Source organism: Epinephelus moara, chromosome 8 (assembly GCF_006386435.1).
Source record: "Epinephelus moara isolate mb chromosome 8, YSFRI_EMoa_1.0, whole genome shotgun sequence".
Classification (NCBI taxonomy): Eukaryota; Metazoa; Chordata; class Actinopteri; order Perciformes; family Serranidae; genus Epinephelus; species Epinephelus moara.
This window is the reverse complement of record NC_065513.1, coordinates 1014611-1025727: the sequence shown is the minus strand read 5'-3', so window position 1 is coordinate 1025727 and position 11117 is coordinate 1014611. Positions and strand designations below refer to the sequence as shown.

General features: G+C 42.4%; 2 protein-coding genes across 3 annotated transcripts in view; both read left to right on the top strand.

Moving 5' to 3' along the window:
* LOC126393934 (26S proteasome non-ATPase regulatory subunit 10-like) overlaps nt 1-2539 on the top strand; it is a 58987-nt gene extending 56448 nt beyond the window's left edge. Inside the window, exons 6-7 of the mRNA XM_050050384.1 lie at nt 1800-1932; nt 2180-2539. Of these exons, the coding sequence (XP_049906341.1) occupies nt 1800-1932; nt 2180-2373 (327 nt within the window). The 3' untranslated portion in view covers nt 2374-2539. The remainder of the gene's footprint in view (nt 1-1799; nt 1933-2179) is intronic.
* A 1933-nt stretch (nt 2540-4472) lies between these two features.
* Nucleotides 4473-8629, top strand: gcnt4a (glucosaminyl (N-acetyl) transferase 4a). Of its 2 annotated transcripts, none has more exons than XM_050050367.1 (3): nt 4473-4886; nt 5081-5150; nt 6412-8629. In XM_050050367.1, the coding sequence occupies exon 3, from the start codon at nt 6413-6415 to the stop codon at nt 7700-7702; it is 1290 nt and encodes a 429-aa protein (XP_049906324.1). In that variant the 5' UTR covers nt 4473-4886; nt 5081-5150; nt 6412; the 3' UTR covers nt 7703-8629. The 2 variants fall into 2 exon arrangements, with proteins under 2 accessions (XP_049906324.1, XP_049906323.1); XM_050050366.1 differs by having other exon boundaries at nt 4474-4741.
* Nucleotides 8630-11117: the final 2488 nt, after the last annotated feature.

The window sequence follows — 11117 nt, the reverse complement described above, 5'->3', positions numbered from 1 at the left end:
TAAGTTAACAAATATTGCTGTAAATGTGGTAAAAGGTGATGTTAAAAAATTCACAATACTTTTTTAAACATTGTTTGAAGCTAAATGTGGCAAAATGTTGATGTTATTTTCAGCGTGAGACACTTTACAAACGGCACCCCATACATATACATATACATGTTCCGCGAGCAGTTATGTCAGTCGGAGGCCTCCACGTGGGGAAGACAAACAGGACAGGAGAAAAATTAGTTAGTTAGTTAGTTAGTTAGTTAGTTAGTTAGTTAGTTTTCTTAGAACCATATGAGAATGGTATAATTATGAGTTTTTATATCTGGTGGAATTCACTTACATTTTAGTGTGCCATCAGCTTATTAATAGCATTTTAACCTAAACAAAGAAAAGAAATTTCCTGAAAGGTAAGTGTTGCTTTAAACACTCGCCTGGTAAGACTATCCTGACGACGTGAGCTCAATGTTCTGTTTGTCTTTCTGTGTCAGTCTGGACTTGGCAACGCCCCCAAACATTTTCAGTGGGTGGGAGTACTGCAAGTAAGACAAATTCCTTCAGTCAGTCAGTCAGCTTAACAAAACACAGGGGAACATCATCTTCGTCACCAACAGAACCAGTTGATAAATCTAGCTTTTGCCAAATCCAGTTAGAAGAACGGCAGAAACAGATTTTCCTCTGAGAAACTTAGCGACTGCATACTCTTATTGACTTTCTGCAGTAACTTCACTTATTGCTGTGTTTATTCTACTGATGTTAGAGTTAGTGCTGGTTACTTTGGAAGCTGCCATCACTGTTCTGCAAGGTGCAGCCTGCATTTTACATCATCAACTACAACACAGTCCCTGATTAGCTGCTTACATTGTCAACCACAGAACTGATCCCTGATTGGTCCAAATTGGAAAGTGTTTGAGGGGCAGCGAGTCCAGACTGATACAGAGAGTGAAACAGAATGTTGAGCTCACCTCATTAGGATGGTCTTACCAGGCTACTTAAACACATTCATGTATAATAGCATGATTTGAACATTGGCCTTTAAAATGAAGATGGACTTTTTGTACTGTTGCACGTCATGAATAACTGACATAAATCAATAGCAAGGTTCATAATAGTAATTAAGTTGATTTATCTAAAACAAGTAATTTTGAAGTGCTTTATGAAAGGCAAAAAAGGGCAACAAGATGAACTAAGTGAACAGTAAAACTTTGTTCAGGTAGCAAGAATCAAATGAAATCAGCAGTACAGTAAAATAGAGTTCATACAGTAATGTGGTGATATTAAAATCTGCCTTTTTATTTATTTTGTTTTTGTTAGTTTAATGTCAGTTAGTTATGAATCTAGAGTGAGTCAGTTGTTTGTGAAGAATCAGCTCCCACACACTGTTTTCCTTCCCTATCTGTTGATTTGTGTCTGCTACTGCCAGTAGGGGTCTGTGGAGACAGGCCAATACACAGCATAAGGCTGTAAATTATTGAATGTTCACTGTAGAGCTATGCACCAGCACACACACACACACACACACACACACACACACACACACAACACACACACACACACACACACACACACACACACACACACACTCCTCCTTTTCCATGACATTGAAAAAAAAATTAAAAAGCGTAGTGCAACAGAGGCCTGTTTAATGGTTGCATAATCAAGAGTGCTGCTGAAGGACACCTAATAGGCCCTTAGGGTTCATATATCCCACTCAGGAAACCTTGATACTCTCATTAATAAGTCATCAGTCATAAACGGACATGTCAGTGGTGTTGAAAGACATTTCTGATTAATTCCTTCCACTGTTTGCTCAGGTGACGTTCAGAGACAAACCTTTGTCTCACTACTTATTGAACATTGAGGCTGAAGAAACCAAACCACAGACTCATCATGAGGACAATGTTCAGCACTGCAGAGCTAGTTCTTCTCAGAGGGTACTGTTCACAGGTCTGTTATTCCTTCCTGCCTAACTCCAGCCTCAGTTCCACATACATCCTGCTTTTCTCTGACAAACAAAGAGAGCAGGCGGGCAGCCACTGAAGCATGACTTTTTCTGTGTCAATAATTTATCATCAGCCCCGTATATCTCCCATCTGGAGTTTCTCTGAGCACTGTTTCAAACAGCCTCATTAATATGACTTCATACCTAAAGCATGATTGTAAATGTATTGGAATACCTTTTCTAATTCTGCAGACACATCGACCCTGAACTGTCTGATGAAAATCAAGATATTCCATCTGGTGACTGATGAGGAAGTGCTGCCAAATGCTATTATGGATTGTTACTGGGAGACGCTCCTAAAGAAAGACTATTCAGAGTCTAAAGACTGGGGGTTGAAGACTTCTGATTATCCCTCCTCACATTTTGTCCACAACTGTTCATTCTGAAAAATTTGATTTAACTTAGTCACAAATTTTGTGATCACTTTACTGTACTTACCGTGGGTACAATGTGACTCTCAAAGAGTGATCATATCCAAAACCCTAAATGCCAGTGAATAGTTTTTCAGGGTTTATCACAGGTTTGTTGTTCTCATGTGTTTGTACTTCAGGTTTCATGTTCTGTTTATATCTGATTAAAAAGCACACACCCTATTTGGCAGTGTGAAGATAGGTTGTAGTTTCACATAATATCCCTTAACACTCTTTTCAGTGTTCTCCATGTACTTCAAGTTTATCTGAGTGTCATTCAGGTACTTAAAGTATTTACATTTTAAAATGTGATCTTTTAAAGTGCATTAAAGCAAAACTGTAAAGATAATGGTGTTCATAAAAGTGTCTGCTTTGGTGTGTGTGTAAACGTTAGAGTGTGTCACTTTTGGCCTTGTAGGCAGGGGTGTCGTGGGGGGGGGGGGGGGGGACTGATTACCTGGGACCCCAATGGGAGGGGGGCCCTTGAAAAGCCTGGGATGAAAGGCTTGGTTGTGTTTGCACTTTTTCATTTTTAAGTAGTTAGTTCCATAACTAAATTCAAAATGGCTAAATAAATCAATTGAAAGCCTGAACTTTCTAAAAAATAAAAAAAATCGTGGAAGCTCTCTGAGGCCACTCTCACCCCCTAAAGGCACAAAGTGGTTTAGTCTCGCCCATGTATGAGGATTCGTCAGAGACTGATAAACCATGACAGCCCCCATTCGATTCACTTCCTGTGTCTGTGTCACGTGGGTTTTGCTTACTGCCTTGCCACTTTTGGAGACTAGCGGTGGTGCCGACTACATAAATTCCAATGAAAAAAGTCACCGCAAGTACAGATTATGACCGTTTCCGTCGCCCCATAGTCACTTTAGTAAATACTGGATTCAGTTCTTACAAGCCCCGACCCTTCTAACTACACTGACACTGAAATGGCATTTTTTTTCCAGACAGACAAATCAAGAGAAAATTAACTTTGTTCAAGATATGTTTTAAGCACACTTGCAAGATCTGGCAACTGACATAATCTTACACTTGGTTGATATCAGACATTAAAGCTTCTTTTATACTGCCAGATTTTCCACAAATGTTGGGCCGATTTGCCTGCCAGCTGCGAGCGTTTAGACACACAGAGGTGGAAAGGCGAGTTGATCCGAGGCGCCCAATTTTCCACCTCGGAGGGTAGTCATAATGGCGGAACCCTTTTAGTTTAAACAGACCGAGGTGGCCTTCTGCAACGGGAGGGGCTGTTGAAGACTTGTGGGAGGAGCTGTTGATGACGCTGCACGTGCGAGCCACTGGTGGTGGATAAACAGGAAACAGCTGATAGCAGGAATTAGCAAGCAGCTAGTAGCAAGAGGGAAATGCAAACCTGACAGACACTGTAAAGATGAGCAACTGGGGAGACAAGGAATTGCGCGCTCTCCTTGCCCTCGCAAACAAAGAGGTCATTAACCATTCTGTATAAACAAAAGTAGGTAGGTGGCAATTTTCCGCCCTCCCCGATTTTGTTTTTATACTGCAAATGCTGAAAAAAGTCTGATTGGGCTTTTCTGCAAATTTGCACAATTCCTATCTAAAAAGGGCTTAAGATAGCAGATAAAAACGAGCTGCAAAATAAAGAACAAACATTAAATTTATACTGAATATAGTGCTGTAGTGTTTTGGATCTGATTTCATCCATCCGCATGATGTTTACAACACATCCAAACAAGGTACTGGGGAAAAACGGCCATGCCCTCTCAGGAGACCATGAGTGCATTATCCTTTTTTGTATTTTATTTGTCTCTGAACTCAGTGAGAGCCAAGTGAGTGACTGCTTGTGCTGCTGGTGCACCAACTTGCACTGTCATGTCCTTCCCAAAAAATAGAATTCAGGGATCCAAAATGAAAAGAAAGAAAGGGGCAAAAAAATCAAAAGGGGTGTGAGACAGAGACATGGAGCAAAGGAGGAAGGGTGGGGGCCCACAGAGGGTGCTTCTCCACAGTGCCCAAAAGTTGGTGCTACGCATCTGTTTTGGGCCAGTAGGTAATAGGAAATCCTGACTCAGGCCCGGCTCTGCTACTGTATAGGGGCAGATACTGTGCACATACACTGATGTATGGTTCTGTTAAAGATATGAGGACTTTCCTCAGTTTTGCTGATGAGGGTTAACCATTAGTGAGTGGGTGCCAAATGCATCGGATGGTGGTGATGTGCTGGATGTGGCCGGGCAGTAGGCGGACTGCTACCGGGGCTCTCCCCTCCTGCCACTTCTCTGTGAACAGTCGCTCCAGTCAGCGTTGGACACCCGGACATAGCAGACGCAATTCATGACAGCTCGGCACTTTCTTTACGCATCTGGTAAATTTCTGCTCCCTCGCCTTCTAATGTGCTTTTTTAAAGGTACCGTTGCGGATGTATGTATTTCAGGATATATTGAGGTTGTACCGTAGTGTGCCTCATCGTGTGATTCCCTCTGGAGAAAAGAACATTTTTCAGCCGTCTGGTGCGTAAAAAAAACAAACATACAAAAAAGAAAAAAACTTAGCCACGAAGGAAACTGCTCCTCATACAGTTTTGAAAGCAGGTTTCCCAGTGTTATTGAATCAGTATGTTGTTACTGTATCACAGTTATGTTTCTTTTACAGTGCTTGTGTTTACCCTTTCACTCACTGAAGAAATGTTTGTCGTTATATTAAGGTTCTTATGTGGAACTGCGGGAGAAGATTGCATGGCAGAGATCCGCTCAAAGACTACTTTAGAGAGCAAGGTAATTTAGACCAGACAAAGCCTGAATTCCATGGTGTTTATTTTATTTGTCTTGCCTCCTAAACACAAATATCGGATTAATAAATATACATGTCAGATGTTTAGCTTTTTTTTAGTTTAGTTTATTTGAAAGGGACAATGCACATTAATAAACATTGTGTACAAAAAAAAACACACATGTAAATGCACTCGAATTAGCTTAAAAAGCTAGTTTTCATCGATTGTCCCTTTGCCAGTTTGTACAAGGCAACCTTTAAAAAGAACAACAATGGGATAAAATATTGTACCACATAGGGTAGACACAAACACATACTACTGTCCGTAAATACATACATAATAAATACACATTTGGACTACAACAAGGTGATGTGTGTCCACGTTAATAATACACATTTGGACAACAATTCACATCGGACAACAATATCAACATCAGTGCTCACATCTTTGGGTGTCTACAAGCCAGTTCTTAACATTTGCTTGGAATGAGTGATATGATGGAGATTCTCTGATCGATTGTGGCAATGTGTTCCATTGATGTGATGCGATAAGAAATGTATTGCAATTTGCCAAGTGTTGTGATGACATGTATTGGATTTTTATCGAATAAGTTAAAATTTCCGATCCGTTCATCTCACTTAAGTCATTTTTATCAAAGCAACATATATCTAGTGGACTGAAAAAAGCATTTGATGTCATTACTCTACTGGGCTACCAAAAATTTAATTTGTACCCCTAGTTCCCACAGTCAGGAAAACCCTGGAAAAGTCATGGAATTAGAATTTTTTTTTGGAAAGTTTAGTAAAAAGTGATGAAATTTTGTTGTGTGTAAAACTGTTACAGAAATTTCCCATGCATCACCTTCCATATGATGTAACACAACAGCATTTTTTCTGTAGCTGTCAACTTAATGTAATATGCGTGGATGTGTGACAACATTTTGTTAACCATCACGTATGTTTCTCAGTTTTCTCCCTTTGTTCCGTCTCTCCCCTTCTGTGTGCCAGCTGGCTGAAAATATGTTTGAATAGAGTTTGAAACTGATATGCTGGGCATTGGTCCTTGAAAAGTCATGGAAAAGTTTTGAAATTTTGTCCCTGAAAATATGTGGGAACCTTGAAAAAAGATAGATAATCTGCCACTTATTTTAAATGATTCAGATATTTAACTCACTTAATGCTCTTCTCATAATCAGGTACAGGGGTTAACTACATGATATCTTCTGAATGTTTATTTTCCTGTATTTTTTATCCCTTTGTTCCTAGAATGAAAATAAGATGTGCACACTACAAACATAGATTGAGACACAGGTGCTTCCTGTTCCCTATGTCTCTGCTGGCGCTCTGTCTGCTAAAGCTGGTCTACATTAAAGTGACAGTGAGGAACAGCGTCTACATTGAACCCTATGGAATCACTGTCAGCTTATCCAGAGCCCACAGCCACAGATATGACATCAACTGCACTGCCATCTACGAGCTGGACCCTGTGGAGATAGGCAAAGCTCTGGAGATAAAACGAAATGTCATTGTTGATGTGGACGATGATAGCACGGTGAGTGTGACCTCAGACTGCCAAACATTTGTCAAAACAAGGGGTTACAATATGGCTCCAGTGTCGGATGTAGAGCAGAGTTTCCCATTGGCCTACTCCCTGGTGGTGCATAAAAATGCACCCATGGTGGAGCGTATTCTTCATGCCATCTATGCACCTCACAACATGTACTGCATTCACTATGATGAGAAGTCCTCTCCAGCGTTTATAAAGGCCATTAAAAACCTGGCTCAGTGTGTTCCAAATGTGTTCATTGCCTCAAAATTAGAGTCTGTGGAATATGCCCACATCAGCAGGCTTAATGCTGACCTAAACTGCCTCTCTGACCTACTAAGGTCAGAGGTCAAGTGGAAGTATGTCATCAACCTATGTGGCCAGGACTTTCCTCTCAAGTCAAACTATGAATTGGTAATGGAGCTGAAGCAGCTGAATGGAAGTAACATGCTGGAGTCCAGCCGACCCAGTGAACTCAAGAAACAACGCTTTAGCTTCCAACATGAGCTGAAAAATGTGCCTTACGAGTACCGTCGTATTCCTGTCAAAACCACAGTTCCCAAAGATGTTCCTCCTCATGGAATAGAGATGTTCATTGGCAGTGCCTATTTTGTCCTGTCACGGGCTTTTGTGAATTACATTAGCAGCAGCCAGGTGGCAAAGGACTTTCTGGCATGGTCTGATGACACATACTCACCAGATGAACACTTCTGGGCCACCCTTGTCAGGGTCCCTGGGGTGCCTGGACACATTCCCAGGTCAGAGGCTGACATTACAGATCTGAGGAGTAAGACACGACTGGTCAAATGGAACTATTTAGAAGGAATTCTTTACCCAGTCTGCACGGGTACACATATGCGAAGCGTTTGCATCTATGGAGCTGCTGAACTTCGCTGGCTCCTCAACTATGGCCACTGGTTTGCTAACAAATTTGACCCCAAAGTGGACCCCATTCTGATTAAGTGTTTAGAGGAGAAGCTGATGGAAAAACATCAATACGTGCAAACATAATGCTGAAGAGAAGAGGAAATCTGACAAGGAGACAAGAAAATAGTTCCAGTATTTCTTGTGTTATAAAGCAAAGGTGCAAAATTACAGAAAAAAGAAAGTAACAGAGTACATCTACTCAGTCACTGTAGTTAAGCACAATTTTAAGATGCAGGCACTTTACTTGAGTACTTTAATTAGCCTGAGCTTGTTAGTGCATGACATTTATCTGATGGTATCTATTTCCTATGCAGATTAGGATTTCTCAAACAAACACTCTATAAGGTCATAAAATGTGCACTGCTATAGTTTAGACTACCCAACACTATATGGAAAGGCAACACCTGAACCACATGAAAACATTGCTTCAATGATGCATCAGTTATTTAACACTGTGAAAGAGATTGTTCTCCAGAAAGAGTTCTTCAGGGTTCCCATGGTCAAGGAAAAAATGGAGAGGTCATGGAATTTCATAATCACTTTTTCAGGGCCTTGAAAAGTCATGGAATAAGTAAAAAATATTGAATGTTCTGGAAAAATCACATCATGGAATTGTGTTAAGTGTAATGGCATTGTTACAGTAATCTGGATAATCCTCCACAAAATGTAACATTGCAGCAAATATATTTTCTGTAGCTGTCAAAGAAATGTTGCTCTAATTTGCATCGATGTGTGATATTTAATTTACCATAAAGTTTCTTCATTTTTCACACTTTCCGTCACCACCTGAAACTATGCTTGAGTAGAATTTAGAGGTTCAGTTTTGCAATAATTTTTCTTCTTTTTATGGGTCCTTGAAAAGTCATGGAAAAGTTTTGAAATTTTGTTCATCAAAAAGTGTCAGCAGGGCATGGCGTTTCCACATTATTTAATTATTCTAATTATTGTCAGTCTGTAACTTTCACAGACTATTAAAGGACATGTCATCTTAAAAACAAGTGTCAGTTGATATTAAATTTTAATATGCTGTCCATGTTGTTCTTGATTTTTATTGCAGAGACTACTCTGATGTTGAGAGCAGAAATACCAGACTCATGTTGTTGCAACTCTTACCTTTCTTGCATTTCACACAGCACTTCGAAAAAAATTTGAACATCCACAACTCCCGCCTCCCTCCAAAGTCCCATCCCCCTCCTCCTGCAACGCCACTTCCCTCCAAAGGCCTACTCCCCCCTCCTCCATTATGTCCTCATTACATCCATGATAGACGTAGGCGTTGGCAAGGTAACGTTAGATACACAGAAGAGGAGAGTGAGTGTAACGTTACAACCAAGAAAGTCAAACACAACCCCGGAGTTTTAAAACTCAACTGGAGTCAGTGATGACTTGTGAATTTTAGAATAAAGGCCCTGACACACCAAGCTGATGGTCGGCCGTCAACCAAAGTCAGGCCGTCGGTGAACGTCTGTCGCCCTAGTTTTTGCAGTGTGTCCCGCACCGTCGGGACTTAGGCGTCGGTGGCTTTTCGGCCGATTGAGCATGTTGAATCAGCGGTGGAGCTTGTCGGTGAGAGAGATCACTCTGATTGGCTGTTCAGGTTTTAGTTTCTTGCCCCTGTAGCGAGTGAATCTGCCTGTAGTAAAACCAGGGCTAACCAGTGCTTCCTCCTCAGGCTCCACTTCACTCAGCTTCCCAACAGATCCGCTGCTTCTTCCCACTTTAACCTGAATAACAAACCGGGGCTAGCTGGGAGTGGCTAGCGGAGCGTTAGCCGCAACATGACCGGAGGGAAGCACAGCCAGTTACCCTCCGCTAGCCTCTGAGCTAGCCCCGGCTCTCTGTTTGGATCCAACTGGAGCACCAAGCCCTGGTTTGTTTTTCAGGTTAAAGTGGGAAGAAGCAAGAGTTTGTCGGGCAGCTGAGTGAAGTGGAGCCTGCAGAGGAAACACCGGGACCGTCTGGATGTAATAGTCCATGGAGGTGCCAGGACTCCGCTATTTTGTTTATCTCATGCATTCCTCGGACTTCCGGTTTCCCTTTTTGTGTTATTTCCTCTCACGCAGACGCAGAACGTACGTGCTACTTGGCCGTCGGATGTAGTCTGTGTAGTTTGTTCAAATCCAACTGACACAGGGCGACGTGAGGTGACGTAGATGACACAACAGTTGGCTTTCGTCGCCGCTAGTTCTTTGATGTCGGTTTGGTGTGTCCGCACCTTAAGGTTACAGTGCTAACGTTAAATAGCAGCGTTAACGTTACTAGTAAGTGGAAACGCACACAAGGCAGCAGTCCCTCACTCCTCGGTGAATGGATCTCCACAGTCGGACGTAATCCATTTTCATGTCCAGCGAGCGGACGTTCGCCAGCAGGCTGCTGGTAACAGCTGGTTTGATGGGGCTAGCTCTTAGCCTAGAGCTAACCCCTCCGCACTTCCCCTGCTCCCGCATCCTGTCACAGCACAGCGCTGCCGGCGTCTCCCCGTCGGGACAGCTCCAGGCGAAACCATGGTCATCTCAGGGCTAGCTCGACGCAGCAGGCCAAGCTTGCTATACATCCTGAGCTCTCTCGGTTGTAGCGTTAGATCTCTGCAGCGGTTTCTAATGTCTGTTAGAAACTCGCGACTGTATTGCACTTAAGAATTTACTTCTTGTTGCATTGTTTCTTTCTTAGTAGCTCAGTCCATAGGGACTTGGGTTGGGAACCGGAGGGTTGCCTGTTCGAGTCCCCGTCCGGACCAAAATATGGAGCGTGGACTGGTGGCTGGAGAGGTGCCAGTTCACCTCCTGGGCACTGCCGAGGTGCCCTTGAGCAAGGCACCGAACCCCCCCAACCGCTCGGGGCGCCTCACCAAGGGCAGACCCCTCACTCTGACATCTCTCCACTTTGTGCATGTATAGGTCCTGTTTGTGCATGTGTGTGTCTTTCGGATCTGTGTGTAATTGACAGGCAAGAGTGAAAACATTGAATTTCCCCTCAGGGGGATTAATAAAGTAAATAAACTTAACTTAAACTTAAACTTAAAACTTTTGCCAACTGATTTCCCTGTTGGAGCGGCTGGAGGTGGAAGTGGTGGTCCGCATTTGTCTGCCATTGTTAAGGAGAAAAGTTTATATCCACAAGCGTCCCTGTTACTAGTTTATATCCACAAGCGTCACTGTTACTACTTTATATCTCCCTGTTACTAGCATATTTGTTGTCTCACAGACTCGGAGGCGAGGGTGGGGGGAGATGTTATGTCAATCAATCAATCAATTTTATTTATAAAGCCCAATATCACAAATCACAATTTGCCTCACAGGGCTTTACAGCATACGACATCCCTCTGTCCTTATGACCCTCGCAGCGGATAAGGAAAAACTCCCCCCAAAAAAACCCTTTAATGGGGAAAAAAAACGGTAGAAACCTCAGGAAGAGCAACTGAGGAGGGATCCCTCTTCCAGGACGGACAGACGTGCAATAGATGTCGTACAGAACAGATCAGCATAATAAATTAACAGTA

Coding starts and splice junctions, on each gene's coding strand:
- gcnt4a (XM_050050367.1), top strand. CDS start 6,413: ATGAAAATAAGATGTGCACACTACAAACATAGATTGAGACACAGGTGC.